The following is a 23,823-nucleotide window of genomic DNA, read 5'->3' as shown; positions in this document are numbered from 1 at the left end:
TTGTTGGGTGAGGGAGAATTTACAAACACTTAGTTTGAGTTGGTTTAGTAATGCAATGCATAAGCATAACAATGTGTTTTAATTTTATACAAACTTCAAACAGGTGTTATAACAGTTATACGTAGGCCTACAGTTTTTATTATTTGTTAAACCTTTATTTTACTAGCTATAACCACTAGGCTACCCTGCCGCCCCAAAGTGTGCACCTACACTGCAAGTAGGTCTACACTGTAGCCGCCTACATGCCTACGTAACTCATTAATCACTACCATGTAACTACATAGGTTTTAGGAAAGTTGGACCGAAAGAGCAACAATTCCTTCACGTTAAACTGCTGGTTGACATTCACGGCTTTCCTGGGGCTGAGTTCGAGCGTTTCTCCCTCCTACTATTCCATGATGTAACTCTGTTCCAATGAAAACAGGTGGAATTCCCAGATTCCTCCAATCCCGATCTGCCTTGAGAATCCGTGGGAGAGAGTGAAGAGGCTGGTCATGGCGCTGTAGTGAAGTTCGGCAGGGGAAATTCGGCAAGACCAGAAAAGCACAAATTTGGACTATTGCGTATAGTGTTTTTGGTTATAAGTGCTTTTACGTTGTTGGAAGTAACCTTGGGCTACTTATTTTTGGAAGTGAGTTGATTCGCAAGAGAGCGACGATTGTTTTTTATCAGAACGGGAAGCCAGCCTACTTGCGTGAGCAATAGATACAAAGTTAACGTTCGTTACACCTAGCCCACTGGATATACTAGTGTGACACTCAGGTGTGGGACGAGTCCAGTTGCTACGATGGACCACTGGAATTAAGGAATTTGGGACTCCTGATTTTTGTCTGGCAGCGTTTTGGATTAACAAGTAACGTTAAATTCCTTTCCGTGTGTTGCGAAAACGGAAAGTCGGCAGTCATGCCAGCGAAAACAAAGTACAATCTTGTTGACGATGGCCATGATTTGAGAATTCCATTGCATAACGAGGAAGCATTCCAACATGGGATCAACTTCGAAGCCAAGGTGAGTTGTTTGTATATGTTATTGTATTGGTATTATTTGCTAAACTATCATTAACTTTTGACAAACCAATGTTTGATTTTGCTTAATAAGGTTTGCTAAGTATCAGCCTAGGCTATATCCTGGGCTAATCCCCTTCTACGTTTCCCACGTTAATGTTGTTAATATTGTTGTTTGAATATCGCAGTAGTAAAAACAAATATGGTAACATTTATATAATTGCTTTCTGTTTTGTTCCTAACCAGTACATCGGCAGTCTGGACGTGGCGCGGCCGAACAGCAGAGTGGAGATCGTGGCTGCTATGAGAAGAATACGGGTTAGTTATGCCCTTCATCCAAACAAACTAGTCACCGATCTCGGCTACTGATGTTCCATTGAGAAACAATGCCATAATGCCCATGTAGGTAGGCTAGGCCATGCGATAAATCTGGCTGGATTTGATGACAAGAAGAACGTGAAAGAACTAAGCACAGATGCGCTTATAAAAGTGTTTATATCTGGGTGGCCTGGCTGCGTACCGGCTCCAGCGTAATTTACCACGCCACTAGAAAGTGTGACAAATCAATCGACAAATGACTCTGCTTTGCAGAACTACATCGGACTCGTTAAGCAAAATATATTACTCGGGTTTATAGGCTCCTGAAAATTGTACGGGCCGTTTTTTCTTGTTCTCATGTGGTCCATGCGGTCGGACGGTGATCAGGGATGCCGCTTTTTGAAGTGAGGCAATGGGGTGGAAATGCTTTATAGAAACGTTTCGCGGTCTCGTGCTCTTCATTGGTCTTATATTGTCTGATCGTTAGCCTATGTTCATCTTAAAATATTGATCTCAATATTCACCACCATCCTGTGTTTCTTGTCTTGTGACCATTTACTTGTTTTATGTCCTGTTGAATATCCTGATCATTCTGGCTGTTTGGTGAAGGTAGGCGATGTCATTACTGTTTAACCAGTACAAGCAAAGGTTATAGGGTCAATATTTGCTCATGGCCCTGGCTTACAAGTTCTTGTAAGTGTGTGTGCAGTTTGAGTTTTATCTCAAGAAAGATTACTATGGAATATCACTTCTCTTCAGGAGAAAGTTTTTTATCTGTGTTTTTCAAATATGTGGAATATCAGAGAGATGAGAGAGTTCTTCCATACTCCCACCACACAACGGGGCTTTGTATCATTGTTTGTTATTTTTAGACATTGTTCCTCAGATGTTCTCTTGTCTAGTCAACTCACACACACATACACACACACACACGCACACACATACACGCAAGGTGCAAATGATCCTATTAATTGTTTGAAAGCCGAGACCCCCTGCCCATAGTGCGGACCCCTGCTGGGGCAAATCAGCAGCTGTTGTTGTTGGCAGCAGAAAAGGATCTACCTCTTACTGTGTGAAAATAGTTAAAACGGGCCTGGTCAACACAAAGGACGGAAACAGGCATCTGGGCCTGGTATGCGAGCTCTGGACAGACTGTTCGTATGGACTTTAAACTTTCATGTCACATTTTTACATTGCGGTGTACTTATTACTGTGTAATTATTCCTGTAAGTACAGTGTACTCCTAATAAAAATAGTGTACTTTGTTCGTATTGAACAGTATGGTATTAGTTTAAAGGTCAATATGTAGGCTTGTTGTAAAATAACTGTGTTGGTTTGTCTCACTGTTAACTTATCTCGCTAGTCTAGCAGCAAATTAGTGTTCATCAGCTTTTTTCCCTGAGTCATGTGTCATTGCGGTTGCTAAGCAACTTGTTGATAGTGTGTGTGTCACCTATCAGAACTGCCATACCTGGTAACCAATAAAAAAATAGAACAGCCAGGAAATGCCAATTGTCCGGAATAAGAAAAAATCCTATTGGGAAATAATGCTTTTTAGCCTATTGATTGATGAAATACCAGTCAATGGAAATACATTTGATTGGTCATGCTTATTGGTCTATAAATTCATTTTCATAATTTAGTGGAATTAAATGGGCACGTATGTACAGTATATTCGTTATGTAGGCCTATCTTATTTATCATGCATACAGCATACATATACAGAGCCGTTTAATGGAAAACTGTTAGACAGCGCAAGAGCTGCTGCCACAGCATCTCAAACAGCAAACATATTATGAGGGGGCCTTGCTCGGACCTTGTGGGGAGCCCCGCAAAACTGTGCTGTGCCACTGACGCACACACACATACGAGTCATCCACACACACACTTTTGCAGAGAGCCCATATTTCAAATAATCCATTCTTCACTGAGTATTAAATGAAATTTTATATGAATGATTTACACTGGAGCATTATGAGAAATCTGTGCTGGGAGATAAATAGTAGAAGGGGAAGAGAATCAGGCTCTACATCTTAACTTAGCCTCCCTGTATAGCCTCAGTACTGAAGCTGCAGCTCTTCAGAGGAGAAGAGACCTTTGCAGTATCTTAAAGGGATTCATTTCTCATTAATCTGCTTTAGCTGGGTTAATTGATGGTGCTCTGATAGACCAGCAGAAGGAAATGATTAGAGACAGACCAAGGATGAGAAGAGAGCTCCACTGCTCCAGAATACATCAATTGACTATGACTAGCTTCTAATTCGGCTGTCTAGATGATGCTCTGATGCCCTTTGAAACATCATCATCAGTTTATCCATATGTGACCGACTGCCTCGATTGGGTCTAATGTAGTAAAATTTAAATTGTGTTTTTTACATTGGATAAAAGTAGAGACTCAGAGCTACAAAATGGTATATCATACACTGCACTTGTAACCCGCCTTTTGAGAAAATGTTCCTTAAATGTTTTGGTACACCTACTGGAGAGCTCTTCGTCTACACCTATTCAGCACCATTCACACCCTCTTAAGCCTTAGCCCCACCCATCTCTTTAAGGATTCACATATGTGGCCATCTGCAAAACAGAGTGAGTTAGATATTGTAGTAAACAACCAAAGTTTTCAAGACTAAAAGAGGTTAAAGTAGTAGCCTACAATAAGACAAATCTCCAGGTAAAAATACCCTTTATCTAGTCCTTGGCCTATATCCTAATCTGACTTTTGTGCAGGTCATGATGTTCTTCACATTACCGTCATAACCACACTATATCAAATAAAATCAAAGTTTATTGATTTCTTTTGGGTGCGTCAAAACTGTTGACAGTTGAGCTCACTCAGTTTATCTCAGTGCTGATTGGCTATTCTTTTATACTTTTTTTGTATTGAGGGATGTCAAATGCTCGCTGGCTTCCCTTTCATTCAACAATGTCATACTCTTTATGACAGGACAGAATCAGATAGATTGTCTCTGTATGTATAGGCTGAGGGGCACTGTTTCACTCGCTTGGATGCTTTCTCCGTTGAGATACAATCAGGCTCTTGCGAATTGAAGGACAATTGTGAAAACATAGAGAGACTAAATAAAGTATTTTATATGTTTGTTAAAAATTAAAAAAAATTGTGTGGGGGGGGGGGGGCTAGCTTCCCTTGGCGTCCATGAAAACACACCACTGATCATGAGTATCATCCGATCCAAATATCAACTGTCAATTTACGGATACGATTATGAATACGAGTATGGTCATGTCGGCACACCCCAACCAGACACACTTGTCTAAATTGATGGGTCATGTGAAAGAAATGCTATAACCACCCCCCAGCCACATAGCTGAGTGGATGGTTCACTATTGTCTAGACAAGTACACATGTTCATGAAATACTACAATAGATGGCCGTAATCAACCCCAGACACTCCTGGCTAACTTGATGGGTTATGGGGCTGCTGGTCACCTAGTGGGGCGGACGGTCGCCTGGGCCAGTAACCGAAAGGTTGCTAGATCAAATCCCTGAGCTGACAAGCTAAAAATCTGTTGTTCTGCCCCTGAACAAGGCAGTTAACCCACTGTTCCCCGGGAGGACTTCATTGTAAATAAGAATTTGTTCTTAACTGACTTGCCTAGTTATATAAAAATGAAATCATCTGGCAAAGTGGAGTCTTTGGCTAACTAGCTAGCTAAGCAATGAACTACTAGTAATACAAACTGATTGTCATAGCTAGCCACATGAAATGTTGTGGTATGAATCTTCAGGTAGCTAAACCTAGCTAACATTAGGCTATAACTAGCAATGCAAATGGATTTCTGAGATACAAATAATATTACTACACAGATCATACACGTAACGTTAGCTAGTGAGCCAGCAAGCTAACGTTCACTAGCTGGCTAACAGAATGCTTTAACCTGCAAAGAACATGACTTTCTGACAAAATTAGAAACGTATAATATCTGAAAATGTAGCTAATGTAAACTCACTCACTTTTGTACATCGCCTTGGTCCGTACAATTTACCTTATTTTAGCGCCCCAAAAACGTAATACTTCCAGATCAACTGTAATGTCAATACCATTGTAAAGCACAGTATCTCCCCTTTCCAACAGAATCAATTACATGACCCCCACGCTGCCCGTTTCTGCATAATTCAACAAGGCGATGAGCTCCGTCGGGTCTTTAAACAAATGTCGGGTGGGGAAGCGAAACTAATGCGTGATAGTGAGAAGGAGAGATGTTGTGTGGGAAAATTGCTTTTTTGTTTGCCTCGTTGTTGTGTCAAGTCACTCTGGTTCACACTGACCGTGTGCAGAAAGTAGTCCATCACAACTTTTTCTCACTGATCTTTGTCAATATCGCCTGCTAAATTCTGGGCACCAATGTTGTTGAGATCAGTAGCAACACTTTTATGGTTCTCCATGGCTTACGTTTACAGTGCCTTGCGAAAGTATTCGGCCCCCTTGAACTTTGCGACCTTTTGCCACATTTCAGGCTTCAAACATAAAGATATAAAACTGTATTTTTTTGTGAAGAATCAACAACAAGTGGGACACAATCATGAAGTGCAACGACATTTATTGGATATTTCAAACTTTTTTAACATATAAAAAACTGAAAAATTGGCCTTTCAAAATTATTCAGCCCCCTTAAGTTAATACTTTGTAGTGCCACCTTTTGCTGCGATTACAGCTGTAAGTCGCTTGGGGTATGTCTCTATCAGTTTTGCACATCGAGAGACTGAATTTTTTCCCCATTCCTCCTTGCAAAACAGCTCGAGCTCAGTGAGGTTGGATGGAGAGCATTTGTGAACAGCAGTTTTCAGTTCTTTCCACAGATTCTCGATTGGATTCAGGTCTGGACTTTGACTTGGCCATTCTAACACCTGGATATGTTTATTTTTGAACCATTCCATTGTAGATTTTGCTTTATGTTTTGGATCATTGTCTTGTTGGAAGACAAATCTCCGTCCCAGTCTCAGGTTTTTTGCAGACTCCATCAGGTTTTCTTCCAGAATGGTCCTGTATTTGGATCCATCCATCTTCCCATCAATTTTAACCATCTTCCCTGTCCCTGCTGAAGAAAAGCAGGCCCAAACCATGATGCTGCCACCACCATGTTTGACAGTGGAGATGGTGTGTTCAGGGTGATGAGCTGTGTTGTTTTTACGCCAAACATCACGTTTTGCATTGTTGCCAAAAAGTTCAATTTTTTGGTTTCATCTGACCAGAGCACCTTCTTCCACATGTTTGGTGTGTCTCCTAGGTGGCTTGTGGCAAACTTTAAACAACACTTTTTATGGATATCTTTAAGAAATTTCTTTCTTCTTGCCACTCTTCCATAAAGGCCAGATTTGTGCAATATATGACTGATTGTTGTCCTATGGACAGAGTCTCCCACCTCAGCTGTAGATCTCTGCAGTTCATCCAGAGTGATCATGGTCCTCTTGGCTGCATCTCTGATCAGTCTTCTCCTTGTATAAGCTGAAAGTTTAGAGGGACGGCCAGGTCTTGGTAGATTTGCAGTGGTCTGATACTCCTTCCATTTCAATATTATCGCTTGCACAGTGCTCCTTGGGATGTTTAAAGCTTGGGAAATCTTTTTGTATCCAAATCCGGCTTTAAACTTCTTCACAACAGTATCTCGGACCTGCCTGGTGTGTTCCTTGTTCTTCATGATGCTCTCTGCGCTTTTAACGGACCTCTGAGACTATCACGGTGCAGGTGCATTTATACGGAGACTTGATTACACACAGGTGGATTGTATTTATCATCATTAGTCATTTAGGTCAACATTGGATCATTCAGAGATCCTCACTGAACTTCTGGAGAGAGTTTGCTGCACTGAAAGTAAAGGGGCTGAATAATTTTGCACGCCCAATTTTTCAGTTTTTGATTTGTTAAAAAAGTTTGAAATATCCAATAAATGTCGTTCCACTTCATGATTGTGTCCCACTTGTTGTTGATTCTTCACAAAAAAATACAGTTTTATATCTTTATGTTTGAAGCCTGAAATGTGGCAAAAGGTCGCAAAGTTCAAGGGGGCCGAATACTTTCGCAAGGCACTGTATATCTTTAAAAAAAGCCGTATTTTGTATCAAGGATTATCTACATATACTGAGCAGCTCATGTTAGACAGAAGCCTGCTACATTGCAGACCAATCCGAACTCATCTCTCGGCATGCCCAGCCCATCCATTATCTCAGCCAATCATAGCTAGGAGGAAGGTTCCTGACTTTTTCCGTGGCTAAACCAACTAAGCTCGTAATTTAAACATTTTATTCATATTTACAGATGGCATACCAGTTTATTATTAAGGCACAAGTTCACATTTTCTAGAAAGTATTTCGGTCCAGAAACACATTTTGATAAAATATATGTTCAAATGCCTTTCCTGTGAAGTAGTGACATGCGACATACACCTAGTTTTAAAAAAATGTGTCACATATGCTATCATTTATAAGCAAGTTATAAATGTATAGTAATGTTGCCTATGATATATTTACATACAGTACCATTCAAAAGTTTGGACACCTGCACGCTTGGCATTCTCTCAACCAGCTTCATGAGGTAGTCACCTGGAATGCATTTCAATTAACAGGTGTGCCTTGTTAAAAGTTAATTTGTGGAATTTCTTTCCTTCTTAATGCGTTTGAGCCAATCGGTTGTGTTGTGTCAAGGTAAGGGTTGTATACAGAACATAGCTCTATTTGGTAAAAGACAAAGTCTATATGGACAGCTCAAATAAGCAAAGAGAAATGACAGTCCATTACTTTAAGACATGAAGGTTACTTAATCCAGAAAATGTATAGAACTTTTAAAGTTTCTTCAATTGCAGCCGCAAAAACCATCAAGCACTATGATGAAACTGGCTCTCATGAGGAGCGCCACAGGAAAGAACGACCCAGAGTTACCTCTGCTGCAGAGGATAAGTTCATTAGAGTGACCAGCCTCAGAAATTGCAGTCCAATAAATGCTTCACAGAGTTCAATTGACAGACACATCTCAACATCAACTGTTCAGAGGAGACTGCCTGAATATGGCCTTCGTGGTTGAATTGCTGCAAAGAAACCACTACTAAAGGACACCAATAAGAAGACATTTGCTTGGGCCAAGAAACACGAGCAATGGACATTAGACCAGTGGAAGTCTGTCCTTTGGTTTGATGAGTCCAAATTAGAGATTTTGGATTCCAACCGCTGTGTCTTTGTGAGACGCAGGGTAGGTGAACGGATGACCTCTGCATGTGTGGTTCCCACCGTAAAGCATGGAGGAGGAGTTGTGATGTGTGAGGGTGCTTTGCTGGTGACACTGACATGTATAGTTTTGAGTCATCCGCAAAGTAGCCACCCTTTGCCTTGATGACAGCTTTGCACACTCTTGGCATTCTCTCAACCAGTTTCATGAAGTTCACCTGGAGTGAATTTCAATTTACAGGTGTGATTTTTTTAAAAGCACATTTTGAGGAATTTCTTTCCTCAATGCTTTTGAGATAATCAGTTGTGTTGTGACAAGGTAAGAATGGTATACAGAAGATAGCCCTATTTGGTAAAAAAACAAGTCCATATTATAACAAGAACAGCTCAAATAAGCAGACGCCTCAGAAGTCCTCAACTGGCGGCTTCATTAAATAGTACCCGCAAAACACCAGTCTCAACGTCAACAGTGAAGAGGCGACTCCGGGATGCTGGCCTTCTAGGCCTCTGTCCAGTGTTTGTGTTCTTAGCCCATCTTAATCCCTTTTTTTATTGGCCAGTATGAGATTATACTTTTTCTTTGCAACTCTGCCTAGATGGCCAGCATCCCGGAGTCGCCGCTTCACTGTTGACGTTTCTCAAACTAGACACTCTAATGTACTTGTCCTCTTGCTCAGTTGTGCACCGGGGCCTCCCACTCCTCTTTCTATTCTGGTTAGAGTCAGTTTGCGCTGTTCTGTGAAGGGAGTAGTACACAGCGTTGTACGAGATCTTCAGTTTCTTGGCAATTTCTCACATGGAATAGCCTTCATGTCTCAGAACAAGAGTAGACTGACGAGTTTCAGAAGAAAGGTCTTTGTTTCTGAACATTTTGAGCCTGTAATTGAACCCACAAATGCTGATGCTCCAGATACTCAACTAGTTTAAAGAAGGCCAGTTTTATTGCTTCTTATATCAGTACAACAGTTTTCAACTCTAACATAATTGCGAAAGGTTTTTCTAATGATAAATTAGCCTTTTAAAGTGATACATTTGGATTAGCTAACACAATGTGCAATTGGAACAAAGGAGTGATGGTTGCTGATAATGGGCCTCTGTACGCCTATGTAGATATTCCATAAAAAAATTGGCCGTTTCCAGCTACAATAGTCATTTACAACATTAACAATGTCTACACTGTATTTGTGATCAATGTGATGTTATTGTAATGGACAAAAAAGGAGCTTATCTTTCAAAAACAAGGACATTTCTAAGTGACCCCAAACTTTTGAATGGTAGTGTACATGTAGGAAGAGTTATTAAAGTGACTGCATAGATAATAACAGAGAGTAGCAGCAATGTAAAAGAGAGGGGGAAGGGCAATGCAAATAGTCTGGGTAGCCATTTTATTATTTACCTGTGTTTGTTTGATTGACAGTAATGAGATGGGACTCAGGCGATGGTCTAAATAATCAACCCTTGCTCCATTAATGTCCTGTCCTGTTCTCTGAGGCAGGGATGCTGCTTTTGCTGAGTGTTAAAGTCTTAATGTGATGCTACTGCTGCTCTGTGAAGCTATAGCAAGCCCTTACGAGGCGCCGACAGGCGCCGTTCCTAGGAACTATGCACTATTTTGTTTTTTTATGTGTTATTTCTTACATTGTTACCCCAGGTAATCTTAGATTTTATTACATACAGTTGGGAGGAACTATTGGATATAAGAGCAACGTCAACTCACCAACATTACGACCAGGAATACGACTTTCCCGAAGCGTATCCTCTGTTTTGCCCACCACCCAGGACAATGGATTGGATCCCAGCCGGCGACCCAAAACAATGACACCCCAGAAGGGGCAGACGGAGCGGTCTTCTGGTCAGGCTCCGTAGACGAGCACATCGCGCACCGCTCCCGAGCATACTACTCGTCAATGTCCAGTCTCTTGACAACAAGGTAGACGAAATCGGTGCAAGGGTAGCCTTCCAGAGAGACATCAGAGATTGTAATGTTCTTTGTTTCACGGAAACATGGCTCACTCGAGACACGCTATCGGAGTCGGTAGAGCCAGCTGGTTTCTTCACGCATCGCGCCGACAGAAACAAGCATCTTTCTGGTAAGAAGAAGGGCGGGGAGGTATGCCTTATGATTAACGAGACGTGGTGTGAACATAACAACATACAGGAACTCAAGTCCTTCTGTTCATCTGACTTAAAATTCCTCACAATCAAATGCCGACCGCATTATCTACCTAGAGAATTCTCTTCAATTATAATCACTGCCGTATATATCCCCCCCAAGCAGTCACATCAATGGCCCTGAACAAACTTTATTTGACTCTTATGTAAACTGGAAACCACATATCCCGAGGCTGCATTTATTGTAGCTGGGGATTTTAACAAGGCTAATCTGAAAATAAGGCTCCCTAAATTCTATCAGCATATCGATTGTGCAACCAGGGCTGGCAAAACCCTAGATCATTGTTATTCTACCTTCCGCAACGCTTATAAGGCCCTCCCCCACCCTCCTTTCGGAAAAGCTGACCACGACTCCATTTTGTTTATGCCAGCCTATAGACAGAAACTAAAACAGGAAGCTCCCGCGCTCAGGTCTGTTCAACGCTGGTCCGACCAATCGGATTCCATGCGTCAAGATTGCTTCGATCACGTGGACTGGGATATGTTCCGCATTGCGGCGAACAACAACATTGATGAATACGCTGATTCGGTGAGCAGGTTTATTAGCAAGTGCATCGACGATGTCGTACCCACAGCGTCTATTAAAACATTCCCAAACCAGAAACTGTGGATTGATGGCAGAATTCGCGCAAAACTGAAAGCGTGAACAACTGCTTTTAATCAGGACAAGGTGACCGGAAACATGACCGAATACAAACAGTGTAGCTATTCCCTCCGCAAAGCAATCAAACAAGCTAAGCTTCAGTATAGAGACAAAGAAGTGTCGCTATTCAACGGCTCAGACACAAGAGGTATGTGGCAGGATCTACAGTCAATCGCGGACTATAAAAGGAAAACCAGCCCCGTCGCGGACCAGGATGTCTTGCTCCCAGACTTCTTTGCTCGCTTTGAGGACAATACAGTGCCACTGACATGGCCCGCTACCAAAACCTGCGGGCTCTCCTTCACTGCAGCCGACGTGAGCAAAACATTTAAATGTGTCAACCCTCGCAAGGCTGCAGGCCCAGACGGCATCCCCAGCCACGTCCTCAGAGCATGCACAGACCAGCTGGCTGTGTTTACAGACATATTCAATCAATCCTTATCCCAGTCTGCTGTCCCCACATGCTTCAAGAGGTTCACCATTGTTTCTGTTCCCAAGAAAGCTAAGGTAACTGAGCTAAATGACTACCGCCCCGTAGCACTCACTTCCGTCATCATGAAGTGCTTTGAGAGACTAGGTAAGGACCATATCATCTCCACTCTACCTGATACCCTAGACCCACTCCAATTTGCTTACTGCCCCAATAGGTCCACAGACAACGCAATCGCAATCACACTGCACACTGCCCTAACCCATCTGGATGAGAGTATTACCTATGTGAGAATGCTCTTCATCGACTACAGCTCAGCATTTAACACCGTAGTACCCTCCAAACTCGTCATCAAGCTCGAGACCCTTTTTCTCGACTCTGCCCTGTGCAGCTGGGTCCTGGACTTCCTGACGGGCCACCCCCAGGTTGTGAGGGTAGGTAACAACATCTCCACCCCGCTGATCCTCAACACTGGGCCCCCACAAGGGTGCGTTCTGAGCCTTCTCCTGTACTCCCTGTTCACCCACGACTGCGTGGCCATGCACTCCTCCAACTCAATCATCAAGTTTGCAGACGACACTACAGTGGTAGCCTTGATTACCAACAACGACTAGACGGCCTACAGTGAGGAGGTGAGGGCCATCGGAGTGTGGTGTCAGGAAAATAACCTCACACTCAACGTCAACAAAACAAAGGAGATTATCGTGGACTTCAGGAAACAGCAGAGGGAGCACCCCCCCCTTACCACATCGACGGGACAGTAGTGGAGAGGGTAGAAAGTTTTAAGTTCTTCGGCGTACACATCACGGACAAACTGAAATGGTCCAACCACACAGACAGCAGCAGTTGCACCTCTTCAACCTCAGGAGGCTGAAGAAATTTGTCTTGTCACCAAAAGCACTCACAAACTTTTACAGATGCATAAACGAGAGCATCCTGTCGGGCTGTATCACCGCCTGGTACGGCAGCAGCTTCGCCCACAACCGTAAGGCTCTCCAGAGGGTAGTGAGGTCTGCACAACGCATTCCCGGAGGCAAACTACCTGCCCTCCACGACACCTACACCACCCGATGTCGCAGGAAGGCCAAAAAGATCATCAAGGACAACAACCACCCGAGCCACTGCCTGTTCAGCCAGAAGGCGAGGTCAGTACAGGTGCATCAAAGCAGGGACCGAGACACTTAAAAACAGCTTCTATCTCAAGGCCATCAGACTGTTAAACAGCCATCACTAACATTGAATGGCTGTTGCCAACATGCTGACTCAACTCCAGCCATTTTAATAATGGAAATATTGATGCAATAAATGTATCACTAGCAACTTTAAACAATACCACTTCATATAATGTTTACATACCCTACATTACTCATCTCATATGTATATACTGTACTCTATACCGTCTACTGAATCTTGCCATCTTGATGTAATTTATCACTAGCCACTTTAAACAATGCCACTTTTTATAATGTTTACATACCCTACATTACTCATCTCATATGTATATACTGTACTCCATACCATCCACTGCATCTTGCCTATGCCGTTCTATACCATCACTCATTCATATATTTTTTATGTACATATTCTTATTCATTCCTTTACACTTGTGTGTATAAGGTAATTGTTGTGAAATTGTTAGGTTAGATTACTCGGTGGATATTACTGCATTGTCGGAACTAGAAGCACAAGCATTTCGCTACACTCTCATTAACATCTGCTAACCATGTGTATGTGACAAATACATTTTGATTTGATTTGCATCAGGGATCTACAGTGTATCCGAAAAATGTTCAACCCCTTGACTTTTCCACATTTTGTTACTTTACAGCCTTATTCTAAAATGGTTTAAATTATTTTTGTCCCCTCATCAATCTACACACAATACCCCATAATGACAAATGGAAAACAGTTTTTTTATTGCAAATGTATTAAAAATAAAAAACAGAAATACCTTATTTACATAAGTTTTCAGACCCTTTGCTATGACACTCGAAATTGAGCTCAGGCGTCTCATCCTTGAGACGTTTCTCCAACTGGATTGGAGTCCACCTGTGGTAAATTCAGTTGATTGGACATGATTTAGAAAGGAACACATCTGTCTATTTAACCTCCCACAGTTGACAGTCCTGTCAGCGCAAAAACCAAGCCGTGAGGTTCATGGAATTGTCTGTAGAGCTCCAAGACACAATTGTGTCGAGGCACAGGTCTGAGGAAGGGTACCAAAAAATGTCTGCAGCATTGAAGGTCCCCAAGAACACGGTGTCCTCCATCATTCTTAAATGAAAGAAGTTTGGAATTACCAAGATTCTTCTTAGAGCTGGCGGTCCTGCCAAACTGAGCAATCAGGGGTGAAGGGCCTTGGTAAGTGAGGTGACCAAGAACACGATGGTCACTCTGAATGAGCTCCAGAGTTCCTCTGTGGAGATGGGGAGAACTTTCCAGATGGACAACAATCTCTGCAGCACTCCACCAATCAGGCCATTGTGGTATAGTCGCCAGACGGAAGCCACTCCTCAGTAAAATTACAGCTCGCTTGGAGTTTTCCAAAAGGTACCTGAAGGACTCAGACCATGAGAAACAAGATTCTCTGGTCTGATGAAACCAAGATTGAACTCTTTGGCCTGAATGCCAAGTATTATGTCAGAAGGAAACCCCCATCTCTACAGTGAAGCATCGTGGTGGCAGCATCCTGCTGTGGGAATGTTTTTCAGTGGCAGGGACTGGGAAACTAGTCAGGATCGAGGGAAAATGAATTGAGCAAAGTACAGAGAGATCCTTGATGAAAAGCTTACTTGTCACGGCCTAGCCATAGAGAGGCCTTTTTTCTCTATTTTGGTTAGGCCAGGGTGTGACTAGGGTGGGCATTCTAGTTTCTTTATTTCTATGTTTTGGCCGGGTATGGTTCTCAATCAGGGACAGCTGTCTATCGTTGTCTCTGATTGGGAATCATACTTAGGCAGCCTTTTTCCCACCTGTGTTTTGTGGCTAGCTATTTTCTGTTAGCTGTTTAGTTGCCTGACAGAACTGTGCGCTTTCGTTTTTCTACTTTGTTATTTTGTTGCGGTGTTCAGTTTAATAAATATCATGAATGACTACCACGCTGCACCTTGGTCTCCTTCTTCAACCCACGAAAGTCGTGACATTACTCCAGAGTGCTCAGGACATCAGACAGGGAAGAAGGTTCATCTTCCAACAGGGCCACAGCCAAGACAGCACAGGTGTGGCTTTGGGACAATTCTCGTTTCAATGGCGCCGTTTTACGGGCTCCTAACCAATTGTGCTGTTTTGTGTGTTTGTTTTAGCATTGTTTGTAACTTATTTGAGGTCCAAAAGGCTCCCTCGAGCCATAAGACTGCTGAACAATTAATCAAATGGCCACCTGGAATATTTGATGAGGAAAAACAACAATTTAAACTTTTTTAGAATAAGGCTGTCAAGTAACAAAATGTGGAAAAAGTCAAGGGGTCTGAACACTTTCCGAATGCACTGTACATACCACACTGGTCCTCGAAAACTGCTGGGTGTGCCAGCCCAACAATAACACACTACTAACACACCACATACCCATACTGTAGCCTTCTTACCTGTGTAAGGATGACTGGCTTCCCTGCAGGGAGACTGCGTTGGCTGACAGTAGCTGTGTATCTGTGGAGGCTCCTCAGAAGAGGAAGGGGAGGGCATTCTACTCAGTGAATTTTATAAAAATCTAAATAGTGAAACATTAAAAAAGTTATCCTTTTTAGATAAAACTATACTAAATATATTCACATCACCAAATAACTGATTAAAACACACTGTTTTGCAATGGTCTACATAAACCTCAACAGCACATTCTTGGGTAGCACCATGGTGTAGCTGGAGGACAGCTATGTTCTGTCTTCTCTAGGTACATTGACTTCAATACAAAACCTAGGAGGCTCATGGTTCTCACTCCCTTCCATAGACTTACACAGTAACTATGATGACTTCCGGTGGACATCCTCCAACCTATCAACAATGCTGTAAGTAAATTATTTGCCACGGAAATAAAACACTCCACACTTCATCGTCGTTAACAGTTGGGAAAAATGGCAGAGAGTGAAACAGGGAAGTGACTGCAGTGAAGGCCAATTGTGCGTCGCCCCACAGACCTCCCGGTCGCGGCCGGTTACGACAGAGGCTGGGCGCGAACCCAGAATCTCTGGTGGCACAGCTGGCGCTGCAGTACAGCGCCCTTAACCACTGCGCCACCCAGGAGGCCGTATGGCAATACTTTGAGTTGGTGATGAAATGCAAACTTTGCAAGGTAGAATTGAGCTACAGTGGGTGCAATGCTGAAAGGGAGGCACCGTGAGCCCCAAACCGTTGCAGGCAGCAGTGCGATAAGGACGGAGTGAGAAAATTACAGCACTGATTACAGAAATTATTGCAGTTGATATGCAGCTTCAATACCCTAATGGCATATCTAGAACCAGACTACAAGATGCCATGTCATAAAACCGTGACGGCCCCGATGGAAAAATTGTACAATGATTCAACGCCACCAACAGATTGTTGGACGTCTATGAACACGCTGTCATACATCACTGCAATGAGCCATCACATTGATGAGAAGTGGGACATGAAGTCCCATGTACTGACAACTGAGAACATGGAGGAGAGGCACACATAAGAGAACCTAAAACAATATTAATAAGATCATTGCTGAGTGGGTGGGGAACAGGAGTACGGTGAGCAGCGTCTGGAAGGTAGCCAGGACTGTGGTAGATTGAACTGCATTACAGTTCAATCTAGCGGTCATACGAAGGATCATATCTGAATTGAGAATTCACGTCATTTTATGATCTTTTTTGTACTTTTAAACAGTAAAAAAATGACTGTTTAAACATGAAGAAAAATGTAACATGTGTCACATCCCTATTACTAGTGTGTTAATTATAGTAGCTCCTGTAAAATTGTAATTAAATGCAGAGTCTCAAATAGTCGCCTGACCCTTTTAATATTTTATTTTTTAAATGTTTATTTCACCTTTATTTAACCAAGTAGGCTAGTTGAGAACAAGTTCTCATTTGCAACTGCGACCTGGCCAAGATAAAGCATAGCAATTCGACAAATACAACAACACAGAGTTACACATGGAATAAACAAAACGTCTATATACACCGAGTGCAAATGAGTTAAGATAAGGGAGTTAAGGCAATAAATAGGCCCTAGTGGCAAAGTAATTACAATATAGCAATTAAACACTGGAATGGTAGATGTGCAGAAGATGAATGTGCAAGTAGAGATACTGGGGTGCAAAGGAGCAAGATAAATAAATAAATACTGTATGGGGAGGAGGTAGGTAGATATATGGGCTGTTACAGATGGGCTATGTACAGGTGTAGTGATCTGTGAGCTGCTCTGACAGCTGGTGCGTAAAGCTAGTGAGTGAGATATGAGTCTCCAGCTTCAGAGATTTTTGCAGTTCGTTCCAGTCATTGGCATCAGAGAACCTAAAGGAAAGACGACCAAAGGAGGAATTGGCTTTGGGGGTGACCAGTGAGATATACCAGCTGGAGCGCGTGCTACGAGTGGGTGCTGCTTTGGTGACCAGTGAGCTAAAGCGGGGCTTTACCTAGCAGAGACTTGTAGATAACCTGTAGCCAGTGGGTTTGGCGAGGAGTATGAAGCGAGGGCCAACCAACGAGAGCGTACAGGTCGCAATGGTGGGTAGTGTATGGGGCTTTGGTGACAAAACGGATGGCACTGTGATAGACTGCATCCAGTTTGTTGAGTAGAGTGTTGGAGGCTATTTTACAGATGACATCGCCGAAGTCGAGGATCGGTAGGATGGTGAGTTTCACAAGGGTATGTTTGGCAGCATGAGTGAAGGATGCTTTGTATATATATAGGAAGCCAAATCTAGATTTAATTTTGGATTGGAGATGCTTAATGTGAGTCTGGAAGGAGAGTTTACAGTCTAACCAGACACCTAGGTATTTGTAGTTGTCCACGTATTCTAAATCAGAGCCGTCCAGAGCAGCGATGCTGGACGGGCGAGCAGGTGCGGGCAGTGATCGGCTGAATAGCATGCATTTAGTTTTACTTGCGTTTAAGAGCAGTTGGAGGCCACGGAAGGAGAGTTGTATGGCATTGAAGCTCGTCTGGAGGTTAGCTAACACAGTGTCCAAAGAGGGGCCAGAAGTATACAGAATGGTGTCGTCTGCGTAGAGGTGTACCAGAGAATCACCGACAGCAAGAGCAACATCATTGATGTTTACAGAGAAGAGAGTCGGCCCGAGGATTGAACCCTGTGGCAACCCCATAGAGACTGCCAGAGGTCCGGACAACAGGCCCTCCGATTTGACACACTGAACTTTATCAGAGGAGTAGTTGGTAAACCAGGCGAGGCAATCATTTGAGAAACCAAGGCTGTCGAGTCTGCCAATAAGAATGTGGTGATTGACAGAGTCGAAAGCCTTGGCCAGGTCAATGAATACTTCTGCACAGTAATGTCTCTTATCGATGGCTGTTATGATGTCGTTTAGGACCTTGAGTGTGGCTGAGGTGCACCCATGACCAGCTCTGAAACCAGATTGCATAGCTTTTAAGGTATGGTGGGATTCGAAATGGTAGGTAATCTGTTTGTTAACTTGGCTTTCGAAGACCTTAGAAAGACAGGGTAGGATAGATATAAGTCTGTAGCAGTTTGGGTCTAGAGTATCACCCCCTTTGAAGAGGGGGATGACCGCGCCAGCTTTCCAATCTTTGGGAATCTCAGACGATACGAAAGAGAGGTTGAACAGGCTAGTAATAGGGGTTGCAACAATTTCGGCAGATCATTTTAGAAATAGAGGGTCCAGATTGTCTAGCCCGGCTGATTTGTAGGGGTCCTGATTTTGCAGCTCTTTCAGAACATCAGCTATCTGGATTTGGGTAAAGGAGAAATGGTGGGGGCTTTGGCAGGTTGCTGTGGAGGGTGCCGGGCAGTTGACCGGGGTAGGGGCAGTCAGGTGGAAAGCATGGCCAGCCGTAGAGAAATGCTTATTGAAATTCTCAATTATAGTGGATTTATCGGTGGTGACAGTGTTTCCTAGCCTCAGATCAGTGGGCAGCTGGGAGGAGGTGCTCTTATTCTCCATGGACTTTACAGTGTCCCAGAACTTTTTTTAGTTAGTACTACAGGATGCCAATGTATGTTTGAACAAGCTAGCCTTAGCTAGCCGGGCAATGGCACACATTCAGCAAATAAAGGCCTGTTTCAAATAAACAGCGGGTCTAAATGAACTGTTTACGACCTGTGCACCTACGTTACAAACTTTAATTTGGGTCATGAAGGGTTTAGGGCAAATTGAAGTATCATGTAGTAGCCTAAACCTATTCATGTTACATTGAGCTGGGTGAATGGAATATGAATGACAGTCATCCAATATGGTGTAATCAATAATAAGGCCATGCTCATAAAAAATGATCGTCCTCCCTAATCTTAAACGGCACCGACCACCAGTGCTGTGTATGAATAGCTCAGTAGCTTTACTGGAAACTTTCATCAGTGTGGCTAAACTGTTGGGCCTTAGGGAGTATTGCTGTGGGGATGAGTGATCGCTAGCTAGCCTAGTGTTGTACCAGACACTTAACTCACACAGAGGGGCTGTGGGGCTATACAGTCATTGGTGTAGAGCAATTAGATATGCAAAAGGCTCAGCTGAGGGTTCCTCTCCCATCTGTTCTCTCTGGACAGTCTTTCTGTCAGTGGGCATGCTGTGCCTGCCCTCTCTCTATTCTCCCCAAAGAGCCTCTCACACACCGAGTTTGTGTGTGTGTGTGTGTGTGTGTACTCTCACTATCGGCAGCAGCAATGTGTCCTCAGCAGCACTGGCCCAGAGTGTGGAAACAGAGCCAAGACATAGTCGGACCCCTGCACTTGTTTCCCAGAGAGACTGACAGCTCTAAATCAAACCAGACCCCCTCCCCCCTCCCAACCTTCCTCCTACACTCTCTTTTTCTCCCTTAATCTCTTTCGCTTCCTCAGCATTTCTCCCTGACAGTCTCCCTCTCTCTATCTCTTTCCATCCGTCCCTCCTCCATTGAACGAGTAATTCCCTCCCCACCCCCCCACCCCGCCCCTCATCAGGAGGGAAACTTAAGCTGGGCGATATGGCCTAAAAAATCATATCTAAAATGTTTTATGTTTTCTCTAAATAAGCTTTGTTGTACAATTGATGGTCAAATACACTGCATTTCAGTGTCAGCATAGTCAACAGTCAGCATAAGCTAATGAATCAATGATCTGGCTTTCAAGTCTGTCTATGAAAATACCCTTTTTGTTCCAAATGTAACCAGAACCATACATAATGCACATTCACTAATAATGACTAACTTCTTCTAGCTGTCATTATCGAAAACACATAAACAATATCTAAAGCACAAGCCCACTTGCTAGTGAGTAGCCAGCTAATCTTTATAGGAATCTTTATATTTCAAGTTTAGCCTACTTCGATCTATTTGCTAGCTAACAAGGCAAAACAGTAGAATTGCTATAAACACACCCTTCTTTATGTCTCCAACTGTTTGAACAACATGTTAGCCTGCCCACTTTGTTCAGATGTTGAGATCAAGACACCTTCCTTATTTCTCAGAATGAGAACGAGTTGCCCATTCCTTATATAATTGTGTTTTATTCTTATTGCACATTTATAAAACACAGACTAGCTAGCATAATAGTATTTGGCTAAATGCTGCTAGTGTGACGTGGTACCGCAATGCCGCATGCAACAAACTGAGCAAGAATTTTCCCAGAATCAATGTTTATCAATTGATACTCCCATTTTAGGTGTGTTTGCTCTGTGCACAATTTGAGCAGTTGAGCCATAAAGGGTTTCATTAGAAAGGTTAACTTCTCCTCTATTACAGTAAATGAATGGCTCATTTTGTTTCGTTGTTCATATGACTGATTCTGTTGGACCAGTGATCAAACGCAAATAGCGAGTGGCTTCACTCTCGCCAAAATCTGTCCAAAATAAAGCCAATGCATTTCAATAGGCTTATTTTGGACCTAAGCTTGTCGCCTGTCTTCCCGCCTTTGGGACAACATCTCCCATTGTTAGGGCAGAGACATGATCATCTCGTCATTATATGCAGTGCGTTCGGAAAGTATTCAGACCCCCCTTGACTTATTCCATATTTTGTTACATTACAGCCTTATTCTAAAATGGATGAAATTGTTTTTTTCCTCAGCAATCTACACACAATACCCCATAATGACAAAGCATTTTTGCAAATTTATAACATTTTTTAAATGGAAATATCACGTTAACATAAGTATTCAGACCCTTTACTCAGTACTTTGTTGAAGCACATTTGGCAGTGATTACAGCCTTGAGTCTTCTTGGGTATAACGCTACAAGTTTGGCACACCTGTATTTGGGGGGGTTTCTCCCATTCTTCTCTGCAGATCGTCTCAAGCTCTGTCAGGCTGGATGGGGAGAGTCGCTGCAAAGCTATTTTCAGGTCTCTCCAGAGATGTTCGATCGGGTTCAAGTCTGGATTCTGTCTGCGCCACTCAAGGACATTCCCGAAGCGACTCCTGGGTTGTCTTGGCTGTGTGCTTAGTGTCGTTGTCCTGTTGGAAGGTGAACCTTCGCCACAATTTTAGGTCCTGAGCAGGTTTTCATCAAGGATCTCTCTGTACTTTGCTCCTTTCATCTTTTCCTTGATCCTGACTAGTCTCCCAGTCCCTGCTGCTGAAAAACATAACCACAGCATGATGCTGCCACCACCGTGCTTCACCGTAGGGATGGTGCCAGGTTTCCTCCAGGCGTGACACTTGGCATTCAGGCCAAAGAGTTCAATCTTGGTTTCATCAGACCAGAGAATCTTGTTTCTCATGGTCTGAGAGTCCTTTAGGTTCCTTTTGGCAAACTCCAAGCGGGCTGTCATGTGCGTTTTACTGAGGAGTGGCTTCCATCTGGCCACTCTAGCATAAAGGCCTGGTTGGTGGAGTGCTGGAGAGATGGTTGTCCTTCTGGAAGGTTCTCCCATCTCCACAGAGGAACTCTGGAGCTCATTCAGAGTGACCATCGGGTTCTTGGCCACCTCCCTGACCAAGGCCCTTCTCCTCCGATTGCTCAGTTTGGCCGGGCGGCCAGCTCTAGGAAGAGTCTTGGTGGTTTCAAACTTCTTCCATTTAAGAATTATGGAGGCCACTGTGTTCTTGGGGACCTTCAATGCTGCAGGACATTTTTTGGTACCCTTCCCCAGATCTGTGCCTCGACACAATCCTGTCTCGGAGCTCTGAGGACAATTCCATCGACCTCATGGCTTGTTTTTTGCTCAGACATGCACTGTCAACTGTGAGACCTTATATAGATAGATGTGTGCCAATCAATGTCCAATCATTTGAATTTACCGCAGGTGGACTCTAATCAAGTTGTAGAAACATCTCAAGGATGATCAATGGAAACAGGATGCGCCTGAGCAAAATGTTGAGTCTCATAGCAAAGGGTTTGAATACTTATCTAAATAAGGTATTTCAGGTTTAAAGTTTTTTTAATGAATTTGCAAAAACGTCTAACCCCCTGTTTTCGCTTTGTCATTTTGAGGTATTTTGTGTAGATTGATGAGGGCAAAAATGATTTTATCAATTTTAGAATAAGGCTGTAATGTAACAAATTGTGGAAAAAGGGAAAGGGGTCTGAGTACTTTTCCAAATACACTGTACATATCTGTGGTATAAATGGGAAGGAGTGTAGGAGACTAGACCAAAAAGACAACATGAACAAGCAGCTTATAAAAACGTTTTAAAAACCACGTTAATCAAAATAGGCATTATAATGAATCTAATTAATTCAACATATTGCCCAGCCCTAAGTTTAAACTTTTTCTGATTCACTGTTTATCTTAGAAGCAGGCTGCCTTTTGTCAGGTTCTACAGTAACTAATGGAGATGCCTCTCTAATTTCAGACTGCTTTTTAGATTAGCCAAACCCGTAGTGATCCGCTACTCCAGGAGCCACAGAGAGGTTAGTAATGCACTGTAGCCAAAAAATTACTCAATAAAAAGGTACAAATGTTCTGTTTTGAGAAACAGATGCCTCACAAGTCCTCAACTGGCAGCTTCATTAAATAGTACCCGCAAAACACCAGTCTCAACGTCAACAGTGAAGAGGCGACTCCGGGATGCTGGCCATCTAGGTATAGTTGCAAAGAAGAATTAATATCTCAGACTGGCCAATAAAAAGGAAATATTAAGATGGGCAAAATAACGCAGACAAAGGACAGAGGAACTCTGCCTAGAGTGCCAGCATCCCGGAGTCGCCTCTTCAATGTTGACGTTTAATGAAGCTGCCAGTTGATTGGTAAGGCGTGTGTTTCTCAAACTATACACTCTAATGTACTTGTCCTCTTGCTCAGTTGTGCACCGGGGCCTCCCACTCCTCTTTCTATTCTGTTTAGAGTCAGTTTGTTCTGTGAAGGGAGTAATACACAGATCTTCAGTTTCTTGGCAATTTCTCGCATAGAATAGCCTTAATTTCTCAGAACAAGAATAGACTGATGAGTTTCAGAAGAAAGGTATTTGTTTCTGGACATTTTGAGCCTGTAATCGAATCCACAAATGCTGATGCTCCAGATACTCAATTAGTCTAAAGAAGGCCAGTTTTATTGCTTCTTCAATTGGTACAACAGTTTTCAGCTGTGCTATCATAATTGCAAAAGGGTTTTCTAATGATCAATTAGCCTTTTAAAATGAATGACTTGGATTAGCTAACACAAGGTTCCATTGGAACACAGGAGTGATGGTTGCTGATAATGGGCGTCTGTACTCCTATGTAGATATTCCATTAAAAATCAGCCATTTCCAGCTACAATTGTCATTTACAACATTTACAATGTCTACACTGTATTTTGGATCAATTTGATGTTATTTTAATGGACAAAAAAATAGATTTTCTTTCAAGAACTGGGCATTTCTAAGTGACCCAAAACTTTTGAATGGTAGTGTATATATATTTCCTACTGCTTGACAAAAAAGAATATTGGTCGACCAACAGCCTATCAACCATACAATCGACCAGTTGACTAAATGGGTTGAGCCATAGCTTCCATCCATCCATCCCTC

The 23,823-nt window shown here is 42.8% G+C and overlaps 1 protein-coding gene across 1 annotated transcript in view; it reads left to right on the top strand.

Annotated features, from left to right (window-relative positions):
• Positions 1-314: 314 nt before the first annotated feature.
• Positions 315-23,823, top strand: part of LOC139409382 (carboxyl-terminal PDZ ligand of neuronal nitric oxide synthase protein-like) — a 170,725-nt gene continuing 147,216 nt past the window's right edge. Inside the window, exons 1-2 of the mRNA XM_071154462.1 lie at positions 315-1,008; positions 1,251-1,322. Of these exons, the coding sequence (XP_071010563.1) occupies positions 904-1,008; positions 1,251-1,322 (177 nt within the window). The 5' untranslated portion in view covers positions 315-903. The remainder of the gene's footprint in view (positions 1,009-1,250; positions 1,323-23,823) is intronic.

The sequence above is a fragment of the Oncorhynchus clarkii genome, chromosome 5 (assembly GCF_045791955.1).
Source record: "Oncorhynchus clarkii lewisi isolate Uvic-CL-2024 chromosome 5, UVic_Ocla_1.0, whole genome shotgun sequence".
Taxonomy (NCBI): domain Eukaryota; kingdom Metazoa; phylum Chordata; class Actinopteri; order Salmoniformes; family Salmonidae; genus Oncorhynchus; species Oncorhynchus clarkii.
Note: the sequence above shows the minus strand (reverse complement) of the source record. Positions and strands in the feature narration are given on the sequence as shown.